This window comes from Molossus molossus, unplaced genomic scaffold, assembly GCF_014108415.1.
Source record: "Molossus molossus isolate mMolMol1 unplaced genomic scaffold, mMolMol1.p scaffold_m16_p_12, whole genome shotgun sequence".
NCBI lineage: Eukaryota > Metazoa > Chordata > Mammalia > Chiroptera > Molossidae > Molossus > Molossus molossus.
The window spans coordinates 59764323-59781769 of NW_023425347.1; the positions used below are offsets into that span (position 1 = coordinate 59764323).

Sequence of the window (17447 nt, forward strand, 5' to 3'; positions counted from 1 at the left end):
GCAGTCTTTCTTACTCAGTCCATACGCTAACCCCATGGAGGGGGCGCTGTCGTTATCCAGCTGTATCATCCAGAAAGTTCAGAGTGGTGGCTGGCTTCACCTTAATCATGCAGGTTGAAATAGAGAAGGGAGGAAGAACTGGAGATTAAGGAAACAACAGGAAAGAAAGGCAGATGGAAGAGAGGCGTGCCAGGGAGAGGGCAAACCACCTTTGAAGAGGAAGTCGGTGCCTGGTGTCCAAGGCCCAAGGGCTCTGCTCCAGAAGACAGGGAACCTGGGGGCAGGCCTTGGAAGGTCCTCACAAGTACGCAAGCGCGGGGCAAGGGGCACGGAGAGAAGGACTGCATGTGTACTAATAAAAACAGAATGAGTCGTGAGTGCCAAAGCCAATGTCGAAAAATGGCAGGGATGACTGGACAGCCAATAAATCATTTCTCAGCACTAAGCTTTCTGCTTCCTCAGGGTTTGAGATTGTCATGAGTGGGGCTGGAAGCTCCTCAGCATGTTCAGACAGGTCAACAGAAGCTCTCCATTTTTATTTATTTTTATTTTGCATTTATCTTCAGATAGAGCAGGAGGGAGAGAGGGAGGAAGAGAGAGACATCGACATGAGAGAGACACATCGAGTGGTTGCTACCCACACGACCTCAACCAGGGCTGGGGACAAACTGCAACCGAGACACGTGCCCTTAGTGCAAATGAACCCAGGACTCCCTGGTCCGTAGGCCGACGCTCTAACCGCTGAGCCAAACCGGCCAGGGTCCTCTCCATTTTTAAATTCACCAGATTCATTAAACCTTTTTAAATGCTTCTAACCCCTTCCAGGATTGGAAATCCTATATTACTTGCACATATATTCTGTTAGGCAATGTTATCTAAAATTGCCTGATCATATAAGCACCTGGAGCACTTGTTAAACATACAATTCCCAAGTACCCCATGGAGAGTCTGATTCTGTATGTAGGCTCAACACTGGAAGCCCTGGGCCCTGGCTGGGTAGCTCAGAGTTAGAGCATCACCCTGATACACTAAAGTTTCATGTTTGATACCTGGTCAGGGCACATACAAGAATCCATTCATGAATGTATGAATAGGTGGAACAAAACAATGTTTCTGTCTCTCTCTCTCTCTCTCTCTCTCTCTCTCTCTCTTGCTCCCTTCCTCTCTCTCTAAATAAAAGACAAAACAAAAAAACACAACAAAACAAAACTGGAAGCCCTGGGAATCTGTGCTTTGAATAAATGATCCAGCTGATTCATATAATCAGGCTAGTTTAGAAAAATTGGTTTAATAGGACTCTCTGAACAAGCTTACCAGAGAGGCATCACGATCCCCATTTTACAGACAGAGTGAGATTCAAAGAAGGACAGGACATACCTAAGATCATACAACTCTTGTGTGGTAGAATCGAGGACAAGAAGTCACCTTGTGACCCCACAGGGAATATGCATGCTACACCATTTAAGTCTACCTGAGCCAGAGCTAGCTTCAAAAAGCCCATTCCTTGGAGTCTTCATGTGGCAGGAAACACCAGGAAATGGGGGTTCAGATGATATATCCAGCACCCTCAGAAAGAACCAGAAAGCAAGTCAGTGCCCTGGGTTGAATAACAGCCCCCGCCCCAAAGGAAGGAAACACAAAAAGAGAAGGAAAGCAAGGTCCCCTCCCTCTGTAGTTCTATTTTTGAGCCCTCGAGGTTTGCAGGCCAATGGGGTATTTGCAGATACCCACACTATTAGCACTGCTTTGACGAAATAGGTCCATTTGGCTAAAATAATGAAAACATTTCTTTCACTGCTGCATAAAGGTTGAAAAAAAACCTACAGAAAGGTCCTTCCAGAAATGACTTCAGCCAATTAATTTCACACCAAAAAAGGAATGCCCCAGATGAGATCTTCACCCACATGCTGGCCTCCCCATTGGTGATAACAGTATAACGGTGACTAATTGTACCTTGTGAGGTCAAGTGCCTGAGGTTTGCTGAAGCCATTATTTTTTCTAATCCTCACTCGAGGATAGTTTTCCATTTTTATTTTCAGAGAGAGTGGGAGGCGGAGAGAGAGAGAGAGAGAAAGAGAGAGAGAAACATTGATGCAAAAGAGACATATCGACTGATTGCCTCCCGCATGACCCCGGCCACTGAAATGCAACCGAGGTGCCCTTGACTGGAATCGAACCCTTGACTCTTTGGTCCACGGGCCAACACTCTAACCATGGAGCCAAACTGGCCAGGGCTGCTGAAGCCATTTGTCCAGGCAAGTGGATCCCCACTACCCTGAGACCTCAAACTGACGATCATTCATTGGTGGTAGGGGAGGAGAGTCCACATGGAAAATGACGTGACTGTGAGACATGTCCTCTTCTGTCTCCTTCCCGAAAGCCTGACGCTGAGCTACCTAGCACGTTCTTATCGACGCTCTGCAAGAAAGGTCCAAAGCGTACAGACCGGTGCAGACACAAAGAGCACGGGGAAAACGGTGCTCCTATGCCCAGTTTCCCTTGAGGTTAAATACAAAGAAAACTGGGGAGGATTTAGTCACTTCTGAAGGGACAGGCTTTAAGGTACAACACCTGCCTCGGCAAAGCCATGTATTCACACAGGCTTGTCCGTCCTTGGGAACCGACCCTCTTCCTCACAGCTCTGCTCAGTACTGATTCAAAATGACAAGACCCTCCTCGTCTGCTGCTCCCTTCTTGTGTGTCACCTGAAATCTCAGGTCAGAACAACAGACGCGCATATTTTGAGATTTTATGGCAAGCTTGTCCCTATATATATATATGGGTATCCATGCACATATCCACTCTTAATTATAGCAGCCACAATTTCACACTCAATGAGTATTTTTGTCTCTGCCAGGTAGTACATACTTAGTTATAACATTCATAATTTTAAAAAATTATTGTTGACTTCAACATATATACCTCTATACTCTCCAATGATTCAAGTACACTAATATAAAAGCGAAAACAGGTTCATAACACACCCTTAAAAATAGGCTATCTCTATGGGTGAAAAAGATGAAGGAATTAAGAAGTACAAATTGGCAGTTATAAAAATAGTCACAAGGATGTAATGTACAGCATAGGGAAAGTAGACAATGATATTATTAAAACTATACATGGTGTCAGGTGGGTATTAGATTTATCGGGATGATCACATCATAGGTTATATAAATGTCCAATCACTACGATACACATGAAACTAATATAATATTGTATGTCAACTGTAATTGAAAAATAAAATTAAAATATTTTAAAACACATATCTCTTGCCTTCATTTTCAGGGCTAAAAAATATACATTTTCCATTTATGCACTATGTAAAAAGTACCTTTGGAAAAACAGTCACATGTCATAATGGACTGTCCATGTCTCTCAAATGTGAATAATTTCAGTGAATGGTCTTTACCTAGGATACCACATTCCGGGCCTCACGGGAACCATGGTGCTTCAGCATGTGCACTGAAGGAGGAAGATGGATTCAAGATGTTTCCAGTATGCAAAATCGCATGCAGATGTACAAACAGCGCGTCCAGTCAAAGCGAGTTAAGAAAGCAATATATATACAGACACCCGAGAATGGATGAGCGCAAATAAAATCTAACTTGTCATTAACATACCTTGCTGTGACACCTGTTGCCTTCCACGATAAGAAGTCTGGGAGATCAAAGAAATGTCCCGCCTGATCCCAGCAAGTCTCTCTCAAGTTCTGCCAAATAAAATATATATTAGAATCAATTATGGGCTTTTTTTCTCTACTGGTCTCCTCTTTCAATAATGTCTCAAATTTTTCCAAACAAAAGCATAGCCAACAATGCCCAATAAAACATCTGTTCAGGGGCTGAGAGAGATGATGTAAAAGCAGTGTGTGTATATATATATATAAAATTGGTGATTATTGATCCTTCCAAAAATGACCATAATTTCCCTTTTATCCCCCTTTGCCAACCTGGAGGGGTAGGAAGCACATTCTGTGAAGGTGTGCAATCCATCTTCCCAGTGAAGGGCCAGAGGATATGCTTTAGGACATAGACGTTTTCAAAGCTGAACAGCTGTGAGCTGGGAAGAAAACCTCACTGAGAAATTAATGCATGAAACAGAACATGTCCTGCCCATGTAAAATTCTCCCCAGATCAGCTGGTTCCAAATGATTCCTGCCCTTAAAGAACTTCCCATCTAAGTCAGGGAGAACAGCACGTAATCAAGCTATTAATGTAAACTTTTATAACGTCTGTTTCTTCCACACTGCCAATGTGGTCAGAGTTTTTCTTGCCACTGGGCGTTTTCTTTCCTCTGCTGACTCTACCTGGAACCTTCATACCTCACCCACCACCCTGTCCCTCCATGGCACCCTGCCCCCTGATCAGCCCTGTCCATTCTTCCCTGGGGAGGCCTTCTAGGATCTCCTGCTCAGGTTAGGTCTGGCTGTCACACGACCCCTACCACCACACAACTATGTGTGAATGCTTTTCTGCCCTGCTGCATTTTAGCTCTGTGAGGCCAAGGACCTTGTCGGTGTATGCACCTGATATCCCACAACTGTGCCTCTCCTCCCCCTGCACAGTGAAGTGGAAACTACATAATTCCATTCCCCTTCCCTGGACCAGGATGGACATGTGGCCTCAGCCAATCAGATCCCCTGTCCCAGCAAGTCAGAATCAGGATCCAGAGAGAGTCCTTTGCCTATGAATGAAACTGGAGGTAAGATCAACTTGGAAACTGTGAGGTGGTCATTTCCCACTCCTGGAGAAACAGAACTTCATAAAGAAGTGTAAAGCAGCCCTGGCCGGTTCGGCACAGCGGTTAGAGCATCGGCCTGCGGTCCAGAGACCCAGGTTGGTTCCCACTAAGGGCATGTACCTCGGTTGCAGTTTGTTCCCGGCCCTGGTTGGTCGTGTGGGTGGTAGCCACTTGATGTGTCCCTTTCACATCAGTGTTCCTCTCTCTCTCTTCCTCTCCCTCCCACTCTATCTGTGCAAAAAAAAAAAGGAAAAATGTCCTGGGGTGAGGATAAAAAAAAAAGTGTAAAGCAGCTAGAATCAATAGCAACAAAGGTCCTACCACCCAGGCAACTGTCCATGTCTTGGTCTCAATGACCCCTCCGCAAGAGGCTGCTAGAACAAGGACTGTATCCTCAGCACAGGAATCTTTGGGACCCGAAGGGCACCAGTTCAGCAGTTCAGAAGAGACCTGGTCGAGCGTCTACCAGGGAGTGACACATGGCAGGCCCTCAACAAATACTGTTAACAACCAAACTGCTCGGTTTCGCCTTCCAGTCGCCTGCGGGGAGGGCTTCAGAGTGCACGAAGGGCATGCAGCTGTGTGTCCTCAGAACAACACACAGGTCCTGAGTGTCATTCCTTCTATTCCACAGACACACGCTGGCCTTTGTCTACATGCGCCCTCAAATGCTGAGTCCGTCCTGTTTCCTCCTTCCTATCTCGGCTCTATGAACACGGACACCTATGCACAGCAGAGAAACTGAGCATTACCCCAGATACAGGGGTTCCATTAAAACAACAGTAACATCAAAAGGGTTCTGATGTAAACAGCCCATTTTCTCTTCTTGTTGTTGTTTATTTGTTTAAATTCCTAAGCACTTGGATGAGAACTTATATCCAGAGAGAGCTAAACTTCTTGAACATCCACACATGTTAATGCTAAACAAAACAAAATTTAAAACTGATTAAATATGCCTTACACAGCTAGTGTCTTTCTATACTAACAGGTCACAGTAAAAAATGGTAGCCTTTGAGCCCTGGCTGGTATTACTCAGTGGTTAGAGCATCGGCCCACAGGCCAAAGAGTCATGGGTTCAATTTCAGTCAAGGGCACAGACCTCAGCTGTGGTTTGTCCCCAGCCCTGGCTGGGGTCATGTGGGAGGCAACCAGTCGATGTTTCTCTTTCTCCGTCTCTCGCGCTCTCTTTCTCTCTCCCTCCTGCCCACTCGATCTGAGGATGAAAAAAAAATGGTGGCCTTTGAAACCAGTATGTGAGTCAAATCAGTGAAACCAGTATGTCTTCTGGGCAATCCATGTGCCTTGTGGCTCAGCGCCTGGTTCTCGGGAGAAAGAGCAGAGGCTGCCCCTCCCGAGGGCTGCAGAAATCCAAGGCTCGTCACCAGAAGTGAACAATGAACCAGTACATCCACCGCAGCAACAGCCAGCGCTCCAGGCCCGACCGGCACAAGCTTCCTGAACTCAGAAAATAACTGCTTCTGTGAGATCTGTGCAGGGTCCTGAAAGATGCCGCATAATGAGAGCTTTCAGCCTGGCCACGCCGACAGCCATTGGGGACAACGGCACCCAGGCAGAACATCTCGGACAACCTCAGGCCTCTTGCCAGAGACACACAGTGGGGGCAGGGGGTGCAAGGCAGCCAGGAGCGTCATTACTTCTCAACAACACGCCAGCGTCACTGACCAAAGCCAGGGGCCCCAGGCCAGCCTCTCCATGGGAGGAGAAACCAGAAACATCTTGTGAGAAGTCGGGGGGTCCTTCAGGATGCATGTGGCCTAGCAGAAGAGGACGGCAATCGTCCCTGCCTTTGCTACAACAGCAGCGTGGAGGTTCGCCAGCAGAGGGACGGACGGGGAAAGCGTTTGCTGGATGAGAGGGACTGTCCCCAGAAGCTTGGTCCGTCACTCCAAGAGGCTGCCAGACCCCTGTGAGGATCCCAAGCTGTTCTCACACGGGGCCACCTCATCCATAAATGCTTGGTCATCAAATGCAGACTGGCCAAAGGCATATTAGCCCCATGGATGAATTTTTAATCTAGTTCTGCGGAAAAAAACCTCTCCATCTCTCCCTTTCCCCAGACAGTTCAGTGCCAGCCGAGGGCCTCAATCTTACTGCACTAATTCTACCCTGGTAACCAGTGGGCCTACATCAAGATGCAATGACTGTCTTCTTATATTCCCCCACAGCGTATAACAGTGCTCCCTTGCGCCTCGTCTCGTCTGATTCCCAGGGTGGGTCAGAGTACGTAGGTGATGTGCAGCAGTCAACACGAAGGATGCACAGACTGGGGTTCGGATGACAAGGGCTTAGTCACACAGGGCTGCCAGCTCCAAAGTGAATGTCTTTCCTCCCACGATGCTAGTCACCACCACCCTGAGGCCCAGACCTATCAGAGGGTGGGTTCTGGCCTTTTGGAAGGGTCACGAAAGAAGCTACTGCCATTTTTACAGAAGAAACAAACTAATAAAAGAAATGCTCTCCCAAACACATATTTTTGCATATGCTCTTTATAATTTCAGAGATTTCACTTTCAATCCTGGGCAACTCACTTAACTTCTCTGTACCTAGTAACAACCTCTCTGCACAAATGTGGATGGTTAGAGAGCGCAGAGCGGGTCCTCAAACATGCCAACCTTAGTGCATCTCACTACACAACTGCTACGTCCAGCTCAGACTACGAGAGCTCCGCGCTGCATGGGTTAAGTCTATCCTTCAGTTACCAAGCAACTCACAAAAACGAGTCTTTTTAAGGAAAAAAAAAAAAAAGACATCAGCCATGATTTGGGGTGTGTGACTTGGCAATTAGACTTCTGCATTCCAATAAAAATCCTTTGAGCATGCAATCCCCCAGGCTTGAAAGCAACCGAGGGAACAACTCTTGGCTTTTTAAATCATGTATTACTTCATAAAAGGACAGCGCTTCTTGGGAGGAGGCGCTAGTCAAAGCGCACACAGCTGCAGGTCTCGCAGAGGGTGGAGGGCAGCAACCACCCCAGCCTCGGGGCAGGGAGATGCAGCTTTCTCCCCTGCCCTCTCACTGTGGTGTCCAAGGAGGCGGTGAGGTCTCTGCTGGCTTCTAGACGTTGTGGGAACTTGTGTGAAAAATGAAGCAATTACTGCAATGCATGTCGGGAGACACCAGGGTCTAGGAGCAGCATGGGAAACAGGGATGACCAGTTCCAAAAGGGTCATCCAAGTATTTTGTTATTAATTGCAAAGGGATTCTAAGCGGGATAACTGCTGTGGGCAGTGAATAAGAGGGAGGGACAGAGCTCCCTAACTCCCCACCCAATAAATGATCCGGCCTGAACATTCCAAATCCTCACGTCGTTGTTTTCCAGCACAACAACCCATAAAAAAGCAAAACCTTATCCTCACTCTGCATTCAAGACTCCAAATTAGGGCACAGGCTGATGGTCCAGAGAGGAAAGTTGTATCAGGAAGAAACTTAATCCTCAAATGTCATTCTTAGAAGAAAAATGACACGGGAAACATGAAGTGGGTCATAATCCCCGACCAGAAACTTCCCAGAATGAATGAAACAACTGTGTGTTTCCAACTCCCATCCACAGAAAGATCTAACACTGGACACACTGCACGTCAGACAGACAGATGCACTGAGAGGTTTGCGCCATTAAAGGCATATTTCTGAAAACTTAACATTCGATTTCTTTGTTGAAAATGGTTCAATAGTTCCTCATGGCCTGAAACCACATTTTCTCTCTTTGGCATGGTTCTCAGGACACTTAAGAACCTGGCTCCAGCTTGGCCATTACTTTTATGAATTCTTCTGGACTCATCTCCCATCCCCCCTCCCGCTCCCTCCGCCCTGCCCTCACCCGTTTCTCCCACTTCCCCAGATGCACGATGCATTTCTGTATTCCCATGCCTCCACTGAGGCTGATGCCTCCACCTGGACTGGCTTTTCATCTTCAACCATGATCACACTTCTACCTTTGCTTCAAATTCCGTTCAAATGTCACCTTTCCAGTGACTCCCTCCATCCTTTGCTTTATCCTAATTAGATATTCATGTGCCTAAATCCATCTCAAAATGACAAACTCCTGGAGGGCAAAAGCCAGCTAGCTGACTCATGGGGGGTGGGGGGAGGGGGGAGAATGCAAAATGTTTCAAGAGGTATAAAGAAATTTAAAGTCAGACCCTTTTAAAGTTAAAATGGAGCTGGAGACAGATGCGCGCAAAGGAAAAGGTAATTAATTTAAGATGATGCATGACAATAATATAATAAGCCCAATACCAACCTTTGGTGAGTCAGCCTCATAACTTTATCACAATTTTTTGAGTGTGGTCATATAGCTGCCTCTAATGAGTAATCACAGACAGACTTCAGAGGAGAGACTGGGCTTTGGGGTCGGGGTGGCTAGAAAAGGCTTCACAGGGGACAGATGTGAGCGGAAGCCAAAGGTCAAGTAAAACAGACATCTGTGCTACTGTGCAGAATGGCACCCAAGAAACAAAAACCCGAACTGACAAGATAAGATTACCCCCTTAGAGGAGGATGCAACTGTACTTTCATCGAATATATTTGTAAAATAAAATAATCCCGTTGTATAATTTAAATTACTTCATTTTCAAGAAATGGCTATATACACACATCCTCCCTCCCACCACGTCCCCTAGCCCCTCGGTTATACAGAGGTACATTTCTAATCCACGCTAGAGCAGATTTCCCAACCATAAAAATGTTATCATTTACATGAAAGCCGATCATACTCAGCAAAGCTGACTTTGCCCAGGAATGTGATACCACCACATGCATTAGGAAAACAAGGCCTTGGTATGTGGGCTCTAAGAACTTTGGAGTCAGGCAGACCTGAGTTTAATTATTGTCCTCACCACTTCCCAGCTGTGTAGCTTTAAGCAAATTAATTTCTCTAAGCTCCGGTTTCCTCAAATGCCATATTACTAGCGTCTACCTCAAAGGGATATTGTGAGAATTAAATGAAATAATGTAGAGGACCTGATAAGCCAATGAGTTTCACTCTAATTATGGCTACAGAGCTTCATGGTTTTCAAAGCACTTTAGCATGCATGATCTCATCTCATCTGTATAAGTCTTTAAGGCAGGGAGGGCAAGAAATTATACACCTCACCTTGCATGTTAAGAAACTAAAATCCAGAAAGGAGCCACACCATGACTCCCCCAAGGTTGCACACAGAGAAGTGGAAAGAGACTGAAATGCAGAGCTCTGTGGACCAGCCTCGCTCAGGTGTCCACCTCCCTAAAGCATAACCAAATGCAGAAGGGCCAGGAGAAAAGGAGGTGACCAGATAACACAATTTCTCATGGGTGGTACTGCCTATGGGACGGAGGGAAGGAGGGAAAGTGGGAGGGGGGGGTCCTAATACGAAGAGAAGGCTTTGGGATGTAAGGTCTTGGGACAAACATGAAAAAAAGTAGAGGAGCCGAAGAAGAGGAAAGCTGAGGTCTTTCTTAACCTTCATTCTGCTGGATCCCGTCACACCCCTTGCTGCATGTGCGTCTCCTCCTTGAGCCCCTCTGCTTAGTCGCCCCTCAAAGGTGGATGCTACCAGAGTTCTTGCCTCCTCCAAACGCTCTCTTCACTGTTCACATGCTGGGCAATCTCAACTGTTCCCAGGGTTCCGACCAACTACAAGCTGAGTAACATACCAAGTCTCTAACTCCCCTTTAAACTCTTCTGTGACACGCCGCCTGGAGGTCCTACTGCATCTCTAACTCCACATGCCCAAGACAGAACACGTTTTCCTCCCCAAAATGTTTTCCTCCTCCGTGATTTTCTGTCAGCTGATCCAGTTACATAAGGAATCATCTACATTCTCTCTCATACCTTACATCAAATCTTCCTGATTTAAACCCCCAACTAATTCATGAAGAGGTTCCCATCTCTTTACCCCTTTGTACCAGTCAGGGTTCTCCAAAGAAATAGAGCCAATAATCCAATAGAAGATTTTATACACACACACACACACCCCTTGAACAGTACAGGAGTAGGGGCACTGACCCCCTGCACAGTCAAAAATCCACACATGACTCTTGACTCCTCAAAAAGTTAACTATAGTCATTCTTTGGTGTCCACAGAAAATTGGTTCCAAGACCCCCAGGAGATAGCAAAATCTGGGTACACTCAAGTCCCTTATATAAAGTGGCACAGAGCCCTGGCCGGTTTGGCTCAGCGGTTAGAGCATCGGCCTGCGGTCCGGAGAGACCCGGGTTCGGTTCCCGCTAAGGGCACGTATCTCGGTTGCAGTTTGTCCCCGGCCCTGGTTGGTTGTGCGGGTGGCAGCCACTCGATGTGTCCCTTCACATCGATGTTTCTCTCCTTCTCTCTGTTCCTCTCTCTCCCTCCCACTCTACCTGAACAAAAAATGGAAAAATGTCCTCGGGTGAGGATAAAAAAAAAAAAAAAAAAAAATAAAGTGGCACAGAACAATGAAAGGCGTGGACACAGAGAACCAACTGTATATTAACTGAAAAAAATCTGTAAGTAGACCCGTGCAGTTAAAACCATACTGTTCAAGGATCAACTGTGTGTGTGTGTGTGCATTTGTGTCATATATATATGAAATCTGTCATATCCATGAAATCTCTTCATATACCTGTAAGGATTGGCTCACACGATGATGGAGAATGAAAAGTCCCAAGATCTGCAGTTAGCTAGAGACCCAGGAGTTCCAGGCTGAGTCCAGGGCCTGAGAACCAGGAGAACTGATGAAGTAACTTCTCATCTAAAGGTCAACAGGCGCAAAACCCAAGAAAAGCCAATTTTTTAGTTCCAGTCTGAAAGCAAGAAAAGACTGATGTTCCAACTCAAGGCAATTGGGAGGAATTTCTTCTTTTTTTTTTTAAATTTTTTTTTTTCCTCACCCGAGGACATTTTTCCATTTTTGCTCAGACAGAGTGGGAGAAAGAAAGAGAGAGAAACATCGACGTGAAAGGAACACATCGAGTGGCTGCCTCCCGCACAACCCCAACTGGGGCCGGGGACAAGCTGCAACCGAGGCACGTGCCCTTAATGGGAACCGAACCTGGGTGTCTCTGGACCGTGGACCGACGCTCTAACCACTGAGCAAACTGGCCAGGGCAGGAGGAATTTCTTCTTAATCAGCCTCTTTGTTCGACTCAAGTCTTTAATTTATTAGATGGGGCCCACCCACATGGGGAGGGCAATATGCTTTACTAGGTTTACCCATTCAAATGTTAATCTCACCCAGAAATACCTTCACAGACACATTCAGAATAATGTGTGATGAAATGTCTGAGCACACTGTGGCCCAGTCAAATTGACACATGAGATTAATCATCACACCTGCGTCTTCTCCACCCATTTCCAGTCCATCATATTCTACCACCTGGATTACTGCCATAGTACTGGATTACACTACAAAAATGGCCATAATTCTTCCCTCCCTGCATTCATGCCCTTTGAAATATAACTTTGTAATTCTTCCGATGAAAAGATGAATCTGTCCCACCACGTGGTTGGGGTTGGCTTTTATGCCTTGCTTTGGGCAGTGGAATGAAGAAGTAGCACTGTGCTACACTGAGGCCTCAGAAGACCTTGCCGTTGTCTTGCTGGAATGTAATGCTGCCATGTAAGGCAGTTCAAGCTGGCCTGCTGGAGGGGGAGAGGACACATGGAGCAAAAATGAACCACCCCGGCCAAGGCTCAAGGACATGCAAGGGAGCTGAGCAAAGTCAAGATCAGCAAAACCTACCCAGCTGCCCTCCACAGACTCTTGAATTAGTTCAGTGGAGACCAGAAAAGGCATCTTCCTGAGCAGCCTGCATAATAAGCAACCTTCAAATGAGAAACCTGCATAATCATGAGGTTAAAAAATCCATGGTTTTTCTATACCACTAAATATTGAGGTGATTTGTTACACAGCAACGCTAACTGACAGAGACCCTAACTTTCTCATTTAACCCCCTTCAATTCCCACCATATACACAGCCAGTTAGAATACAATGGCCTATGTAAAATTTAAATATGACTATATAAATCATTAATTCAATAAGTATTTATTTGGTATTCTCTACATTTCAGGTACTATGCTCAGTGCTAAGAAAATGAGCAACCAACAGACATAGTCCCCACCTACAGGGAGCTTTCAATCTAGTATACTTAGTCCTCTGCCACGTTTTCTACTACCTTTGAAGTGAAAGATCAGATTTATTAACAAGACACATGTGATCCATGTCTTACTTGCCAGCTTCATCACTGATCACTCTGAGATGCTACACAACATCACCCACACCCACTGTGCTTTTTCTCACCATTTTATTTTTATTCATAGCGCACCCTATCTGAAACACCCTCCCTGGGCAACATGTGCTCATCATTTAGGACTCAACTCAAGTGTTACCTATGCCATGAAATCTTCCAGTTCCCTGTTTGGTGCCTTGATGGTACGCCCCCATGGCACTTCCCATCATCTGTTCATGTGCCTCTCTTCCTCACTAGACTGAATGTTCCCAAGAGGCAAGGACTGTGTTTTTTTCAATCTCTCTATTCCTAGGGCCTCACATTGTATCTGATGTATAGATGATGAACAACATTAGCTGAATGAGTAAATAAATGAATGAGCAGAGATGTACAAGTTAAATATAAGTTTGTGGAAATGGAAATAAGAAATGAATGGATAAAATAAATGAGATTGTGAATAAGAACTGTCCCAGTTTCTCTTTTCTCATTCAAGTAATGGCTTTTCACAGTCTAAGAGAGCAGAGACATGTTCTAGCCAAGCCAGACTGCCAGAAAGATAAATGTCTCTTCTCGGGGTAAGCAGGTCCTTTGGAGAAGTTTCATTTTAATTGGAAAATGGATTCATTCACTTCTTGGCTTGGATGCCTGGGTCGGTGCAGCACCATGCTGAACGGCTGCCAGCCACCCCTGGAGAGGGGGCTGCAGCAGGAACGGCGCTCCATCAAACACCGAACGCTCTGGGCATCTGAGGATAACCTGGTGTCAGGTTCAGGCTGGCTCACGTGGGTGCCCCTCCTCTTTCTTCCCCAAATGTCCTGCAACCCAATCTTTACTTGTCCCCAACCCATTAGGGGTGGGTATACTTTATAGTTCCATTATGGCATTTCTTTGGGGCTTATCCCCTCCCTACTCAACTTGTAGAAGATCAAAACTTCATCAAACCTTCCTTATGGTGGATACCTAACAGTCTAACGTCACAGACAACATCCCTTCTAGGAACACCACCTGCATCTTCTGTGAAGGGCCCTTATGGAGGACACTGGACACTTCAAGGTTACTGCGACCTGGCTTCAGCCTTCTTCTTCACCCTCCAATGTCAATGACCTCACCTATCAGCATCCCACAGTCCCGGATTCTCCAAACGGACTGACAGTGGCGAGTCTAGTAACGCGATATGCTACTCTACACCGAGGTGACTCTGCACATTCTGCTGCCTCTTCTCCAGAGCCACACTCCAAGGGTGATCACCCCAGCACCAACACCTCCGAGGGGCATGGCCTTGGGAAAGGTCCACTCCAACTGCCCTGTCCCCTAACAGCCACAGAGAACACTACCGCTACCTACACCATAGAGTTGTTGAGGGGACAAATGAACAAATGTGTATGAAGTATTTAGACAGCAGCTGGCACATAGTAAGCACTTCTTCAAAAATTGCTCTAATATTGGTTAGAGTGTCAGTTCCACCTGCTTCCAACTTCAGGAAGGAGCAGGGACTTTGGACACTGACATACCCCAGTTCAAACCTTGGTTCTCCTACCTGTTAGTTGTGCTGGCCGGTAGCAGTCACCTAACCTCTGCAGGTCTCCTTCGCTCAGTTCCTGCAATATTTAACTCGCCGTACTGGTAGCAGGAGTCCACTTAATGAGGTTGCACAGGTCAGTGTGCCCATCCTGGCACATTTCCAGTCAATGGCCATTTCCTCCACATCCTTACTCTTTCTTATCAGATTAGATGGGGGCCTATCTGTCTCCCCTACTACACTCTTAGCTCTTTTTAGGCAGGGACTATAACTTATTCATCTGTATCCCTAGTCTTAACCTGAAATAACTATTTCTTAAATGCAGTATTTATTGACTATGCAACAATGTGTCGATTGGTTCTGGACTGTGGCCAGGTGCGTGCTAGGTGTGTGCTAGGTGTGGCAGTGGGCCACAGAAGGCAGGGATGCACTGGTCCCAACCCTCAGGTTGCATACTGGGGGTAGGCAGAGCAAAGAGTCTGCAGATGAAGCCCTCACCAGTAATGTATAAATAATACGGAATAATTCAAGTTCTAAAATACCTGATTTATAAACTGAGAAAGCAGCCTGGTCACGGAGGAAAGACACTGCTGTGGGCAGGGGGTGGAGGGCAGGGGGTGGAGGGCAGGAGGCGGAGGGCAGGAGGCGGAGGGCAGGAGGCGGTAGTCTGACCTTGGTGTGGAGGGAAGGCAAGGACTAAGGAAGAGGGGATGGAGGGCAGTGCAAGCTGGGGGCTGCCTGAGCAAAAGCGTAGGGAGAGGCATCACCTGCATCCCTGGCCATGGGAAAGGACCCTGAGCAGGAGCCTGAGAAGTGTGGGCTGCAGTGCAGAAGACGCAAGTCTGGGTTTGCATCACACACTCAAGCCCGAAGGGCAGGAGGCCGCCATCAGTCCTGAGCACCGGGTGACTTGTGACTCCAGTCTGAGGAAGGTTAGGACAGCAACCTGGTGGCACGTCTGGGGGGAGGAAGATGGGAGGCAGGAGAACCAGTCTCCATGTGCACTGCTGACACGGGGGGAGACAGAGCTTAGGGAAGGGAAGAAAGGGAAATGGAGGCAAAGGGGACGTGAGCAAGAAAAAAAATGTAACAAGAAAGATTAGGTCTGGCCAGCTGGCTCAGATGATTAGAGCAGCATCCAATATATCAAAAGGTTTCAGGTTCGATCCCTGGTTGGAGCGCATACAGGAGGCAACTGATATTTCCCTCCCTCCCTCTCACTCTAAAATCAATAACCATATCCTGAGGTGAGGATAAAAAATAAAGATTAAGAAGAGGAAGAAGGAGATGAAATTAAAGACAAAAAAAGATGGACAATGAGAAGAAGGGAATGGGGTGGAGAGAAGACTAGGTTTAACATGAGAAAGAGGAAGAGAGACAGAAAAGTAGAAAATGAAAAAAGACACGTGGAAAACATCAGCAGGACCACGACATTTTCCCACTGAGACAAAACATGGAGAAGCAAGGGCAGAAGCCGGAGCCCAGCGCGGCCAGCACACTCTCCCCGGGTGAATGAAGTCATGGCTGATGTCACCGCCTCTGAGTCACACGCCCACCGAAGGAGAGGTGGGAAGAGCCTGGTGCTCAGTCCCGCCCTCCTGGGCAAGGGGTTAATTCACCGCTCCGTTCTCTGGGGCACTGTCTAGTCTGGTCCTGGGATGACCGACATGAGGAGAGCTTCTCCTTCGGCCCCGGGAGGACGCTGCGGCTCCAGAGCACTCGGAGCTCATCTTCAGTGACTTTTCAGGTCCAGGTCCTTGAGTGGGGACAGTCAGAAAGGTGTGGCGAACAGCTTCTGTCTTTTCTCTGACTATGGCCAAGGTCAACTGGCTCTACCCCACGATGTCCAGAAAGGAAACTCCTGTTATGAATAGTGTTGAATACACAATGGGGACTCGGAGGTGGTTTCTGACCGACGTGCTGAACCGCTCACATCCTGAGCGCTCTCCACACTGTATGTGCAGCCCCACGGAGCTCGTTCCCTAGACTTGCCAGGCCCTTCCCCAGGCCCCCCATCCGCCCGGCCTGCCTTCTGCAAGCAGCCACCCCACCGAGTGCTCAGCCTGCTCCAACAAACCCTTCGGCCCCCAGCCTATATATCACCTCCTCTGTCCTCTCCCTTAACAGGGTATATTTCCAGAGTGACCTAAATTTACATTCCACTAAGTGCACTGTGCCTTTATTTCTGTCCCTCTTCCTGAATATGAGCAGCTTGAGGACAGGGACTTTGTTTTATTTACTGCTCTAATCCCAGCAGTTAACAGGGTACTTAAAATAAAATAAATGTCCCATAAACGCTTATTGAATGAATGAATGTTCTTGGTCAACTCTGGCAGGAACTCATTAGCACCACGGTATTTTTAGACTACTTCTAAAACATATACCCATTCTTAAAGCCATCATCCCGAGAGTGTTTGTTGCTGGACAGTGCTCTGTAACTTAGTAATAACAGTGCAAGTGAAACCGCTTCGGGAACACTGGAGCAGCTGGAGCCTCTGAGGATGGATGTACTCTCTCCCTGACTCCTCCACGCCCCCAGCCCCAGGCTCTAGTTAGATGCAAGTTCGACCCCCAGCTCTGCCACTCAGTAGCTGCATGAGGTGAACCTCTCCCCGCCTGTTCCCACCAGCTCCAACAGGAATACCTGCTCCCAAGTTGTCTATAAAGAACAATGCCAATTTTATTGCCCTTCAGTCTTGGCTTTCTTAATTGCATCTAGAGAAAGTATATAAAAAACAGACCTCACTAATTTTCTTTCCAAAAGTCACCTTCTGCCATCACCATCATCTGAACATGCATCAATCCCTCCACATACCAACTATCTCCTGATACAGAATATTCATCAACACCATTTTATAGACAGGCAACTAAGGCCCATAGGAGAAGTGAGTTGCCCACTATCAGGCAGAGAGTAAGTGAAAACCCTGGGGTGAAACCCTGACCACTGGAATTCCACTCCTTCACCACTGTCCAGTTGCTG

General features: G+C 46.9%; 1 protein-coding gene across 2 annotated transcripts in view; it reads right to left on the bottom strand.

Moving 5' to 3' along the window:
* FGGY (FGGY carbohydrate kinase domain containing) overlaps positions 1-17447 on the bottom strand; it is a 380948-nt gene that overhangs the window by 312443 nt on the left and 51058 nt on the right. For both annotated transcript variants that reach the window (XM_036257128.1, XM_036257129.1), the window contains exon 5: positions 3621-3709. In XM_036257128.1, coding sequence (XP_036113021.1) covers positions 3621-3709 — 89 coding nt within the window. The remainder of the gene's footprint in view (positions 1-3620; positions 3710-17447) is intronic.